Source organism: Dipteris shenzhenensis, chromosome 33 (assembly GCF_047967505.1).
Source record: "Dipteris shenzhenensis isolate YYH24624 ecotype China chromosome 33, Dip_SZ_1.0, whole genome shotgun sequence".
In the NCBI taxonomy this organism is placed as follows: Eukaryota; Viridiplantae; Streptophyta; class Polypodiopsida; order Gleicheniales; family Dipteridaceae; genus Dipteris; species Dipteris shenzhenensis.
The window spans coordinates 15,665,505-15,680,349 of NC_141628.1; the positions used below are offsets into that span (position 1 = coordinate 15,665,505).

The window sequence follows — 14,845 nt, forward strand, 5'->3', positions numbered from 1 at the left end:
CTGCAACATCATACTCGACATTATCTTCCTCCGTTTGTGTCCTCTTCCATGGTCTTGATCTTGTAGCATCATCATCTCGAGGTATTTCTACATAAATACCATTGTTGAGATCTGTATTTGTCTCGTTTCTTTCAAAAGTATCTGCCATAGCCTTGCCTTTTATCCATTTTAGCTCTTCACTAAGTGTCTGAATTAAAAGATCTTGTTCGGATATCCTCCGTTGAACCTCATCACGGTCAACCATCTCTCTCACTCACAATCAATAATTCAACCTACTTTGATACCACTTGAGATGCTCCAAACTTGAAATCAAGATTGATTCTATAGAGAGAAGGAGAAAAATGAAATATAATAGAAGCCTGACTTTCTGTTGAATCAAAATCATTTACAATCAATCCTAGAGTCACAATACTCCATGTACGGAGCTCGAACCGCCCGACCATCCCCGAGCTATTCTCACTCTCACTCACATCAGATTTCTCACTCTCACTCACACCAAGGTGTTTTAATTAATCTCACTCACTCAAGATGATACAATCATAGAAGAAAGAAGAATCTCACTCTCACTCGCACTCTCACTCTGAATCTTGGAGCTTCTGAAATATGATGCCTCTGCGTATTCTGAGTTTTCGACTTAATGGGTCATGGAATTAGATCTTGACCTCTTCTAGAAAGTTGTAGATTCCAATCCTAGCTTTCCAACAAAAAATAGATCTCCTCAATACGAGTTTGGAATCAAAATTTATGGTCGAAATAGTGAATGCTATTTTTATCGAAGAAAGGTGTGACCTGCTGTGACATGAAGTTGGGGGTAATAAACTTCACGCACCTCTTCACTTCCTACAGCATTCGAACTGACTGCCAAAGATACTTATCATTGAGAATGAGACATTAGAAAGAAGCTTTTATGCCAAGATACCACACCATACTTTCCTCCCTTAGATGAGAATGAAGATGGTAACATCCCAAGTGATGTTGTAGTCAAGCATAGGGAGAAGGAAAGGATCAATAGAGGCCATAATCTCAGTGAGCCGGTCTGCACCAAAGAGAAGAGCGATACGTTGTTGAAAGAAGATCTTGCGGCTCAACATGACATGAACTGATATATGTCGAGGAGTTTGAAGGGGCTGATTAGGTCGGATGTGTAGATTCCGAGGAAACATTGCACCTCCTTCATAGACACCTTTAATACTTAGCTCAAAACACTCTACAAACTGTCATTAGACACAGAGGCCTATAACTTTCAATAGAGACATGATATCAAAGAGTCAAGTACACAAAGTGATGCCCTTGAGATGGGCTTCGCGCTGATATAAGTTTCATTGAAAACAGACAGACGGTTGAAGAGATATGGACAGTTTACTGGAAGGGGGTAAAAACTGTCATGAAAACAGACTGTCAAACACAGAGACTCATAACTTTTTGCAGCAGTGTCTGATTCAAGATTTGATTACATAGTAACATGCACCTTGAAAAACGCTACGCGCTGATATAAATTTCATTGAAAACAGACAGACGGTTGAAGAGATATGGACAGTTTACTGGAAGGGGGTAAAAACTGTCATGAAAATAGACTATCAAACACAGAGACTCATAACTTTTTGCAACAGTATCTGATTCAAGATCTGATCATATAGAAACATGCGCCTTAAAGAGACTTCACGTTGATATAAATTTCATTACAATCGGACTATCGAGCAGAAAGTTATGAGCAAAACACTAATAGGGGGTCAAACTGTCATGAAAACTACCCTCCAGCCAGGCTAATTTCGCCTGAGCAGGATGCTCCCCCAAGACTCCACCTTCATCAACGATCCACCCCTCATAGATTTTGCCTAGAAGAGGGGAAGAAGTTTGTATAGTGGCTCGGAAAACAAATGGACCATGTGTGCACAGTGAGCAGCCGAATAGAAAGAACTTTTAAGACTTTGAAAGAAAGAAAAGGGAAGAGACACTCAAGAGAGAGAGAGAGAACCTGAAGTGACCTTCATTACAAATAGAGTAAGAATACATCTCAACACTACAAACACCAGGGAGAAGAAGAGGTTTCATACATACAAGAGGGAGCGGAAGCTCCAAGACTACTCATAGAGAGAGAATACACTAGAGAGAGAAGGACTCAAGAGTCTACATAAGAGAATATCTACAAGAGGAAGAGAAGGTTCATGGAAGAGGCTTGGGGAGACTAGAACTACAGCAACATAAGGCCCAAGGGTGAAAGAGATTGATGAACAAGGGAGAGGAGGGCTCCTTTTATAGAGACTTTGTTACCCTCCTTCACCCATTTACAATTGCTGCCTGTAGATTCCTTTCCCCATCAATCACATAAGCACGTATGTCACCATCCATGTCCTTTTTGGCTACTCTTGCCATGTGTCCCATCAAAAGATGCTCAAGACTCTTAAAATATTGAGAAAGTCAAGAGTCTCCTCATATGGAGCCCATAGGGACCCTCTCTTTTCCACATGTCCACATCCTTCTTATTCCACATAGGAGTTCTAGAAGGATTCCTCTTGACTTCACACTCCTCCACATGCCTTCCACACGCTTGGCATGTGCCCTCTCTTATATTATTGGAACACATGGACATGAGCCCACCTCTTTATATGAATCACTCTTCCTATTTTCTAAAAAACTCATAATATCCCATACAGAAATAACTCTCACCCCATACCAAGGTATTTATAATTCATACCTATGGTATTTACAATGAGCCATTCCACTCATCCTCTCAATCCCATACAATATCATAGAAAATAGAAATAAGTGAGAGCCGCTAGGCTATCACTTGATACTCAAACTCTTATCAAACATAGAGAAAAACAATACCAATGCCAAATTAAAAATATCAATTTTTGGCGTCACATCTTTCCCCCCCCCCAGCAGATCCTCTCTAGTACAGAGAGGGTCTGCTGGCCCTCAAGGTGGTCGAGCATAGAAGAATTTAAGGCGATACTCATTGGTGCATCCGGGTATCACCATGCCATCAACATCCTCAAGCTGAAAGGTTCCATTCGTGAACTTCTTTTTGACTCGATATGGTCCCTCCCATCAGCCGATAAACTTTTTGTCTAGCTGCTTGTCCAGACGGCTATCAAATCTCATTACCAAATCTCCTTCTGCAATATCTTTCTTCTTGCGTAATTTGGTGTCAAAATGGGCCTTGCGCCTTCTTTGAGAAGATTCCAAGTTTTGTAAGGCCTGTAATCTGCATTCATCCAAGGCTTCTAGCTGTACCAAGCATTGAGCATAGGCATCCTCCTGTCCTTCTATTCTTGCAACAGCTGTGCGAAGACTATGTATCTCCAATTCAATGGGTAAAAGGGCTTCTATTCCATACACTAGTTGGAATGGTGTAAACCCAATAGCTAGCTTGTGTGTGGTTCTGTAAGCCCATAAAACTTCTGCCAAGTGCCTATCCCAATGCCTTTTCTTGGTGTCAACAAGCTTTCCCATTGAATTGCACAACAATCCATTTGTTTTCTCAACCAAGCCATTACATTGAGGATAGTATGGCGTGGACATGCTATGATTTATCTTTAGCTTATGCACCACATCTTCAATTAGTTCATTTCTAAAAGAGGTTCCTCCATCAGTGAGAATTTCCAAAGGACAACCAAAGCGTGAACAAATTTGATCAAAGAGAAATTTTGCAACTGTGCTTGCCTTGCTATTGACTGTGGCCTTGGCCTCTGCTCATCGAGTCGCATAATCTGTGGCCACCAATAAATAATGCTTGCCCTGAGATGAGCGAGGGAGTGGTCCCACAAAGTCCAACCCCCACCTCTCAAATGGTCCATATGCTGGAATAGGCTTCAAGGGCCCAGGAATCAACTGTCGCCTTCCAAACTTTTGGCATACTTTACAACTTCGACACCATTCATATACATCCTTATGAAGGCGTGGCCAAAGTATCCTGCATTAAGAATTCTCCTAGCTGTGCTTGCTAAAGCAAAATGACCAGAGCATTCATGACACATTTCTAGGATTCTCCTAGTCTCCATGGGATGGACCACCCGACAGAGCACCTTATCTTTTCCCAATTTATAAAGAATGTCATCAATAATAGTATAGGGACAAGCCTTCCTTACCAATCTCTACTTCTGTTGTGGAGTTAACCCTTGAGGAAACATGCCTTCTTCCACATATTTCTGAACATCTTGCAGTTCTGGCCATCCAGTGTCTACCAAAGAAACCACCCCCCGGTCTTGTACTACAATGGCTTGAGTAGCTAACTCATCTGCCCTTTGATTTTCTTTTGTTTATATGAACAAACTTGCAAAAATCAAACTGACTACATAGTGCCATAGCCTTTTGATTAAGCTCCTTCAAATGAGGACTTCTTGTCTGGTAATGCCCTTGCATTTGCTTTATAATAAGCTGAGAATCTCCTCTTACTTCCAATTCTTTAACTTGACTTTGAAGACAACCCTCCAAACCAAGAATCAAAGCATTATACTTAGCTGCATTGTTAGTTGTGATACCTGGAAGCTCTTGTCCTCTTGCCCATACCTCTTGACCTTCAGGATTCATCAAGACTATCCCCCCAGCTCCTTGTTGGCATGAAGGACTAAAAGCCCCATCAAAATACAAAACAAAAGCTGTCGGTGGTGTATCCCTTTCATCTTTAATGTTCTCCTTACATTTCTTTTCTTCTCTTAGATCCTCCCGTCCTGTGAGCAAATCTACCATAGTGGACCTAGTGGTATTTTCAGTGACAAAAGAGAAAGAGAACTCTTGAAGCTCTGACAACCATTTTGCAAATCTCCCCCCAGGATTCGGCTTGCGAACTAGATATGCTAATATAGACTGAGAGGTAAGGAAGAAAAATGGTCGAGGTAATAAATAGGAGCGAAACTTTCTGACGGAAAACACCAAAGAGAGAGCTTGCTGCTCCATTTCTTCATACCTTGTTTCCACATCTGTAAGCTGTCGGCTGGCATAATAGATGGGTTGCATTCTACCTGCCTCTCCTTTTTGTAGCAATACAGCACCAACTGAATGCAAAGATACACTTGGATTTACATAAAAGTCTTGAGACCAATCAGGGGGCTTCAATATTGGGCCCTTACTCATGGCCTCCTTAAGTTGCTGGAAAGACTCTTGTTGCTCCACACCCCATTGGAAAGAAACTCCTTTTCTTGTCAACAAGTTCATGGGATGCACTATCTCTGTGAAATCATCACAAAAGCGTTGATAATACTTGCTCTTTCCTAGAATTCTGCGAACACCAGTGACACTCTCAGGACTTGGCAATGCCATGATTGCTTGAACCTTCTCAGGATCCATTTGCAGGCCTTCTTGAGACACAATATGCCCCAACAAGACTACTTTTATTTGAGCCAAATGACACTTGCTAGGATTTAGACACCCTTTTGCTTCATCAATCCTAGCTAAGGCCATCTTTAACTTCTCCATGTGATCTATGTGCCGAGAATAAATGCAAAAATCATCCAAAAACACCCGTATGAACTTTCCCAAGTAAGGCTCCAGGACTTGACTCATGAACCTTTGAAATGTAGCTGGTGCATTGGTCAACCCAAAAGGCATCACTTTGTAAGCAAAAACTCCCCAAGGTGTGACAAATGATGTTTTCTTTTGATCTTCCTCCCGAATACGAATTTGAAAGTACCCAAAATACCCATCACATATAGAATACATCTCATGCCCTGCTACTTGGTCTAGTATTTCATCTTGGAATGGCAAAGGAAAATGATCCCTCTTAGTGCATGCATTCAAAGTACGAAAGTCCACACAAACTCGCCACTTATTTCCTTTCTTTAGTGTGACAACTGCAGGAGATATCCATTCTGAATCATCAATAGGAAAGATGAATCCCACCTCAAGTAGTTGTGTTACCTCTTTCTTTAGTGCCTCAGCTTGGATCACCCCCAATCGCCTTAAGCATTGCACAACTGGCTTGCTTTCTGGCTTCAACTCAATCTTGTGCTCCATAAGAGAGACTGGTCGAACCTGTGAATAGCTTGTTGCAAAGAGACATGGAAAATCATCTAGCATATCCAAGTACTGGAGCTTCTCACTACCTGATAGAGAATCACCAAGAAGCTCTTCATTGCGTTGGCATCGTTTAATGTGCTCCACATCCTCCACATGAAGTGTCTCTATAGGATCTTCTTGCACCACCACCTTGTTCCTTCCTGACTCATCCCGATCAGCACCAAGACAAAGACCAAAGGCCACTCCTTCCACCTCACCCTCTGAGTTGGACTCCTCGGAGCTACACCCTGTCTCTTCTTCTTCATCGGTTAATAAGTCAGAGCTTGAACTCTCTGATGTTGAAGACTCCTCCTTGACAACTTCCTTTTTGCGGCTTCTGATGTTGTAGTGCACCTTCTTATCATTTCCCTGCAAAATCAATTCTCCAGTATCCCACTTTTGAACAGCCTTCACCTTGCGTAGCCAAGGCCTTCCCAAAATCAATGGATAGGCACGTGCATCTGGCTTGGTAGGGATCACCTGAAAAGTAGTCGGCACAGAAACTCCACATACATCCACTTCTAGATTCTTCACAACCCCCAAGGTCTTAACCCTAGTGTTGTCAGCCAATTTGATGCGATAAGGAGAGGTATTACTAGAGTATTTTAAATCAGCATCAATCATGGTCTTCTCACTCATGACATTAATCGATGCACCTCCATCAATGTACACATTAGAAATCACTTGACCATCAATGATCACATCAACCATAGGTACATCATCACCAACATCTATATCTACCTTTTGAACAACAGGATTGGCACTTTTCTTCTTTTTCTTCTTTGACACCCTTGTGCTTGCTAGTTTTCCCCATTCCTTCCGTAATTTTGGAGACAAAGCAAGTAATTGACCAAAGGTGATATGAGCTTCCTTTTCTTTAAGGTCGGACAACAAGTCATAGCTTCCAATTCCTTGTCCTAAAGGACAGTCTGATTGGCTAATTCTCCTTCTAGATGCCTTCTTTTTCTTACTACGGTGTTTCTCTTCCTGATGTTCCTCATCTACTTCTTCCTTGCTTTCTTCTTCTTCTCTCGCTTTACCACGCCCCCGTCTAGCCATCATTACCTCTCTTTCCTCATCCCCTGAAGAAGCTTCTAACAAGGATACTTGTTTTTCTTCTTTCTTTCTCAATCTAGGACACTCGGGGCGATAGTGACCTTTTTCATTACATTCATAGCAAGTGACCCCACTCCTATCTCGAGGCCTATCTTCACTCATTGGTGCTCTAGGTTGTCGTGCATTAACCAAATGCAATTTCAAATCAGCAAACTCTACCATCAATTGGGAGATATTATGATCTAACTCAGAGGACTTTGGTACCTGAGGAGTGACCATTACCTCCACCTTAGAAGTTGAAGTTGTTGAAGACACAAAAGAGGATTCGATCTCTAGAGAAGCTTCTTTCTTGGTCGCAATGCGAAGCGCCTCCACGTATGTTGTTGGATCTTTACTCATTACCTTTGAGCAAAGACGAGGCTCCAAAGCCATAACAAATTTGCTCATCTTTAAGTGCACCATCCCTGAGAGACTTTGAGGGGCTGATGATGCCGATGCCACAGCTCGCAAAGCTACCCTTTCATACTTTGTCCATAAAGTTTCATATCAGATTGCCAATGCAGAGACCAACTCACCCTCTCCTTGACAGAACCGGTCCAACTGCAACATCAAAGCATTGGCGACTCCACTGCCCCAAATCTCTGCTTCATTGCTGCCACCACCCAAGATATGATCATGGTGACTGTGCGAATAGCTTGAGCATCACCTTCACAATCTTCAAGTTCTCTTAAACGCACTGCAATCTCTTCTAACGGAGTTCTTCCAGGCATCTTCTTTATCTCATCAAAACACATGCCTGTTCTAGGCATAACATGCAATCAAGTACACCCGAGACTATTTAGTAAGGTGGGATGAATCCAATACCAAACGTACCCGGTGTCTCCACCAAAAGATGTGACATGAAGTTGGGGGTAATAAACTTCACGCACCTCTTCACTTCCTGCAACATTTGAACTGACTGCCAAAGATACTTATCATTGAGAATGAGACATTAGAAAGAAGCTTTTATGCCAAGATACCACACCATACTTTCCTCCCTTAGATGAGAATGAAGATGGTAACATCCCAAGTGATGTTGTAGTCAAGCATAGGGAGAAGGAAAGGATCAGCAGAGGCCATAATCTCAGCGAGCCGGTCTGCACCAAAGAGAAGAGCGATACGTTGTTGAAAGAAGATCTTGCGGCTCAACATGACATGAACTGATATATATCGAGGAGTTTGAAGGGGCTGATTAGGTCGGATGGGTAGATTCCAAGGAAACATTGCACCTCCTTCATAGACACCTTTATACTTAGCTCAAAACACTCTACAAATTGTCATTAGACACAGAGGCCTATAACTTTCAATAGAGACATGATATCAAAGATCCAAGTACACAAAGAGATGCGCGTTGAGATGGGCTTCGCGCTGATATAAGTTTCATTGAAAACAAACAGACGGTTGAAGAGATATGGACAGTTTACTGGAAGGGGGTAAAAACTGTCATGAAAACAGACTGTCAAACACAGATACTCATAACTTTTTGCAGCAATGTTTGATTCAAGATCTGATCACATAATAACATGCGTCTTGAAGAGAGCTACGCGCTAATATAAATTTCATTGAAAAGAGACAGACGGTTGAAGAGATATGGACAGTTTACTGGAAGGGGGTAAAAACTGTCATGAAAACAGATTATCAAACATAGAGACTCATAACTTTTTGCAAGAGTATCTGATCTGATCACATAGAAACATGCGTCTTGAAGAGAGCTTCGCGCTGATGTAAATTTCATTACAATCGGACTATCGAGCAGAAAGTTATGAGCAAAACACTAACAGGGGGTCAAACTGTCATGAAAACTATCCTCCAGCCAGGCTAATTTCACCTGAGCAGGATGCTCCCTCAAGACTCCACCTTCATCAACGATCCACCCCTCATAGATTTCGACTAGAAGAGGGGAAGAAGTTTGCATAGTGGCTCGGGAAACAAATGGACCATGTGTGCACAGTGAGCAGCCGAATAGAAAGAACTTTTAAGGCTTTGAAAGAAAGAAAAGGGAAGAGACACTCAAGAGAGAGAGAGAGAACCTGAAGTGACCTTCATTACAAATAGAGTGAGAATACATCTCAACACTACAAACACCAGGGAGAAGAAGAGGTTTCATACATACAAGAGGGAGCGGAAGCTCCAAGACTACTCATAGAGAGAGAATACACTAGAGAGAGAAGGACTCAAGAGTCTACATAAGAGAATATCTACAAGAGGAAGAGAAGGTTCATGGAAGAGGCTTGGGGAGACTAGAACTACAGCAACATAAGGCCCAAGGGTGGAAGAGATTGATGAACAAGGGAGAGGAGGGCTCCTTTTATAGAGACTTTGTTACCCTCCTTCACCCATTTACAATTGCTGCCTGTAGATTCCTTTCCCCATCAATCACATAAGCACGTATGTCACCATCCATGTCCTTTTTGGCTACTCTTGCCATGTGTCCCATCAAAAGATGCTCAAGACTCTTAAAATATTGAGAAAGTCAAGAGTCTCCTCATATGGAGCCCATAGGGACCCTCTCTTTTCCACATGTCCACATCCTTCTTATTCCACATAGGAGTTCTAGAAGGATTCCTCTTGACTTCACACTCCTCCACATGCCTTCCACACGCTTGGCATGTGCCCTCTCTTATATTATTGGAACACATGGACATGAGCCCACCTCTTTATATGACTCACTCTTCCTATTTTCTAAAAAACTCATAATATCCCATACAGAAATAACTCTCACCCCATACCAAGGTATTTATAATTCATACCTATGGTATTTACAATGAGCCATTCCACTCATCCTCTCAATCCCATACAATATCATAGAAAATAGAAATAAGTGAGAGCCGCTAGGCTATCACTTGATACTCAAACTCTTATCAAACATAGAGAAAAACAATACCAATGCCAAATTAAAAATATCAATTTTTGGCGTCACACCTGCTTTTCCCTACTTTTAGCTGGCTTTTCTACTTTATCTTGCTTTTCTTGCCCTTCACGACAAATTTTCTCCATTCTTGGAACATTCTAGCAATAACTTTAGTTCTTTTTAAATCAATCACTCCTTTCCAAGTTCTCCTTTAGAATCCGCAAAGCTAGACCTTCCTTTAAACCTGCAAACTCCGGATACAACTCCCATGCATATATATATATTCTTGGATTTGTTAAATCTCAAATCACTTATTAGTATTTTCAAAACACAAAATTGACATGAAAATAAATTTCACAAATAATTACCATTACTAGAACTTAAAAAGAAATTTATACACAAAATATGGAGCGTCACACAAAAATGTGGAGCATCACATTATATATATTAACGTAGGTCTGGCAAAGGAATGCACACTACTTCTAAAAAGATGGCAACTCGAGAAGCTTGAACCTGATAGTAACCAAATATTTTTCGATGACATTATCACAAAGTACCTGAGAAGACCTCAACAATCAAATGACATTTGCCTCGCTGAAGATGTAGCAACATTCAACATCTCAAAGCAGCAAACAAAAAAGAGAAAAAGAGAAAAGGTCATACGCTTTGACAACTACAACAAAATAAAAGACCCTGAAAACTACTACAGGGAGTTGTATTTGTTGTACAAACCATTTGAAGGAAATGACGGCTCACTAAATAGCCACAACATGCCTTGGCATGACATATACATTGAATACAAAGAAACCATCGACAAAAACAAAAACAACTTCAACAAGGTCATCATATCATAGTGTGAGCAATGACCAGCCAGTTCAAAAAGCAGCTCCTCTTTAGGTGACACAAGCAGCCAAAAAAACCATGAACAATATGACATCGCACTCGACATGCCACAAGGCACAAATCGCACAACCAAGCCGACACAAACAATGAAATCACATGAGATAATGCCAAATGAAGAGTTTCGTAAACAGTTTAAAAAGCTGAACAGTTGAGCAAAGATGCATAATTGATGACATCATTACCAAAAAAAGAAAGAACACAAAAAGAATTCGCCTATTCTAATCAAGCAACACAGGAACAGGTAAGACATTCACGTTGATGCATCTCATACAAGCACTGCTACAACACTATGGTCATAAGGAAAAAACAAAAAATAATAAACAAAGGGTGCTACTACTAGCATACATAGGCAAAGCGGCCTTTCACATCGGAGGATACACCATACACTCCGCATTGCCCTTATCGCTACATACCTCAAGTTATGTAGCATTGGGAGCAGAGAAACTACAAGAACTCTTGATTCTCTTTGACAAGCTTGAACTGCTTCTAATCAATGAAATTTCACTTGTCGGCTAAAACACTTTCGCAGCAGCTGATATGCGAATGCGTGAAGTAAAGCACAACCACACCGAGCCTTTTGCTGGAGTTGATGTCATTTTATGTGGAGACCTATTCCAAGCTAGCCCTACAAAAGATAGTTGGGTCTTCTCGAATAAGTGTGACCAGATACCATCTGCTACCCAAATTTGGTGAGAGAACTTTAGGTACTACGAGCTAACATGCCCAATGAGGCAAGATAACATACAACACTTGCAACTTCTAAACAAAATCAGAGTTGGTGCAAGCGCAACATGACTTAAACATATTGAACAAAAATTATGTGCACCTATATCAACAAAGGAAACAATTCCACATCTATTTTACATGAACGCGCTTAAAGACAAACATAACAAAGCGGTATTACAATCACTGCCCGGACAACCACACTTGCTACAAGCAAAGGACAAAAGACAGTCACTGTAGTAAAAAAATACAAATTCCAAATGACCCTAAGTGCACAGGAGGATTACATCAACAACTCCAATTAAAAGTAGGAATGATTGTGGAAATTTGCTCCACAAATTCACACGTCTACGATGGGCTAGTAAACGGTGCCGATGGCATTTTCATGCACTCGGACATGACTCTATATGAGCCTGTAACTGAATACTCTTTAACAATGACAAGGTCGGCATAAAAGCAAGGTATAACAACAAGAAAATGTATCAGAACGGCACACTGCCTACTTGGATGCCAATATTCAAAACACAATGTGAATTTTAGGTGGGAAGAAGCCATCTAAACACATTCACAAGAACACAATTTCCTATTCAACCAGGTGCTGCTAGAACAGTCCATTGATCTCAGGGGTTAACAATGGATTCCCTTGCATTTGATCCAACAAACATCAAGTCCACAGAATTTGTTCTTGTTGCAAAACATTGAGAACAAGTACATTAAAGTGGATGCAAACGTAATAGAAGAAACAAATAGACTAAGAACTGAAACACCATGGACCATAGACCAAGGAAACAACCCGTTACTTACACAAGATAAAATCATCATTCACTCGCTGAACACGACGAAACTACAAGCACATAAAAAAGACATACAAGCAACAGATACCCTCATGGCATCAACAATCTTATGCTTACAAGAAACACACACAAAGAAAGAAGACAACATACGAGTTTGAAGTTATACACAAACATGACGGACTCAGCATTGCAACTTACTATAAAAGAAATATAACACTAATAGAAACACAATACCTGCACATCAAAGGGATACAATCTTTACTAACAGTCTTTCAAAAGACACACTCAAAAACATTCAACTAAATCAATCTTTACAAACCACCAAGAGCACCAACTACAACACTGCTAACAATAATAGAAGACATATTAAAATCAACTAAACATAAAAATCAAACATACGTTCTTGGCAACTTCAACATTGACAACAAAAAAGAAAACAGAAACCTGAGAGACCTAAAAAACCTTACGGAATTTAAGCATAATTTGCAACAAATAATTAACACATTGACAACTATATATGGATCGACACTCGACCACATTTGGACAAACGCACACACATACAAAATAAATTATGGAACACAGTTCGGTTACTCGACACATCAGTCCATCTTATTCACAACAATTGAAGACACCACTTTAAAAATAAGATATGAATATAATCCATCCTTGTTTTTTTAAGAAGAAAAAAATATTTTATGATCTAATGATGATATTAACGTACATAATGGGCCAATGGGACGTGAAAGAGAAGTATCAAACGTACAATGGCATGTGAAGGCAATCCAAGTAGCCTCTCTTTACTGCGTGCAATTTGCTTTACTGGGGAAGTTTTATGAGAGAGAGAGAGAGAGAGAGAGCGCGCGCGCGAGAGAGAGAGAGAGCGAAGGGTGCGAGGGAGGGAGCGCGACTCGTGAACAAATTACTACTTCTCATTAAATTCAGACGAAGGATAGAGGGGTTATATTACTGTAAAGCAAAGACGCATATCTGCGTCGCGCAGTCGGATATTGCGATTGCTTATACTTCGTGGAAGATAAAGAAGTGGGAAACGAAATTTATTCAGATGCTCGACAGCAGCAAAGTAATTGCGATGCTTAGGATTTGGAAATATTTATAGAACCAAAGTGCATACTTTTGAAGTAAAGGATTTTGGGTTCAACAATCTCAATGGGGCGGCCATTGATCTTTATGAGGCCACGGAGATGCTTGTAGTAGCAAACAACAATCATAGTAGTATTACATTGGAAGGCACTAGGATAAATCTAGTAACACTCCTATATGCATACAGGCGGGGTGTACAGTGGTCGACCGGGAAAGCGAGCATGGGCACGGGCAACAACCATAGCAATTTTCAAGTCGCAGGCGGACTCGGCGGAGGGTTTATGGCTGCTGGGGGATCACTTCCGCCGAGGAGAGGCATCTTGGGTTTGTGCTTGCCGGGGGGGTCATGGCTCGTGTTTGGTCCTGCAGGAACGTAATCTAGAAACAACCCGAGCTTCCTGTTTGTTGCCACAGGCTTGCCGTTCTGCGTGAAAAACCAAAACGGCCTCTGAGATTGATCCTACATGGATTCCGTTGTTTTACTTACGAAAGGGAACCTTCCTCCGCATCTTTAAACCAGAGAGCGGAACGTCGGACATCGTGACATGTCTAGCGAGGTGAATTTAGACACTATTTTTATTTCCAGAGAAAATTTAGACAGTATTTATTGGAGGGCATGCTGATCTTAGGCTGATGTACAAAAATTGGAATCTATACAGTAGAAAGTATAAGTGCAAACCAGCTTCTTGGTGTCGTTAACATGCTGAGTCTCCACTTCTTGTGCTATTGAAGCTGAAAAAAAAACAACTCGTCAAATGGGCTACAATCTCCGTAGGTGTGCGACGACCTACGGGCCAAACAGGCTGGAAAAAAGGGAAGATGAGTACGCTTCCAAAATACCCAGAAATGCAGAGACATTAGCTAAGCTCTCGGATTTTTTGTAGGAACAACGACGAATCGTGCTTCCCAAAGAACTAGGCACTTACATTGTAAAGGACCGTTGTAGTTGGCAACATGATACTGTATCAAAATTAGTAGAACCAACGACACTACAATCGAAAACTTTATAGAGCTGAGGAGCCTCATATCGATATAGTGCGAATGGGTTGTGCCTACTACTCGGAAATCCAAGCGACGATGCCAGGTGCAGTTTGCACAAGAAAAGATGATTCAAAAGAAGGCCAATGCATCAAAGGGAAGACAAGTTTGCAGGAATCAATGCTTCCCAAGAAGGTTTGAAACCGTATTTATACGAGAAAATTCTCCGACATGATAATAATTCATGTACCTTTTGTATCGCCCATTTGCAGGATCTCTGTATTTTTCGAGACTAGGTTTCATGAGCATGATTTTAACAAGAGTAGCCGAGTGGAATCTCTTTCCGGTATAAACAAAAATATACGAAAAACTAGTAAAAGTAAAAGCCACTTGCACTAGATAA

The 14,845-nt window shown here is 41.0% G+C and overlaps 1 protein-coding gene across 1 annotated transcript; it reads right to left on the reverse strand.

The window, feature by feature from the left end:
- Window positions 1–13,714: 13,714 nt before the first annotated feature.
- Window positions 13,715–14,501, reverse strand: LOC147879740 (uncharacterized). Its single transcript, XM_087371594.1, has 3 exons — window positions 14,391–14,501; window positions 14,144–14,196; window positions 13,715–13,888 (listed from the first exon to the last, which is right to left on the reverse strand). Exons 1-3 carry the CDS (start codon window positions 14,488–14,490, stop codon window positions 13,715–13,717), a joined length of 327 nt encoding a protein of 108 aa, XP_087227720.1. The 5' UTR covers window positions 14,491–14,501.
- Between the last annotated feature and the right edge of the window lie 344 nt (window positions 14,502–14,845).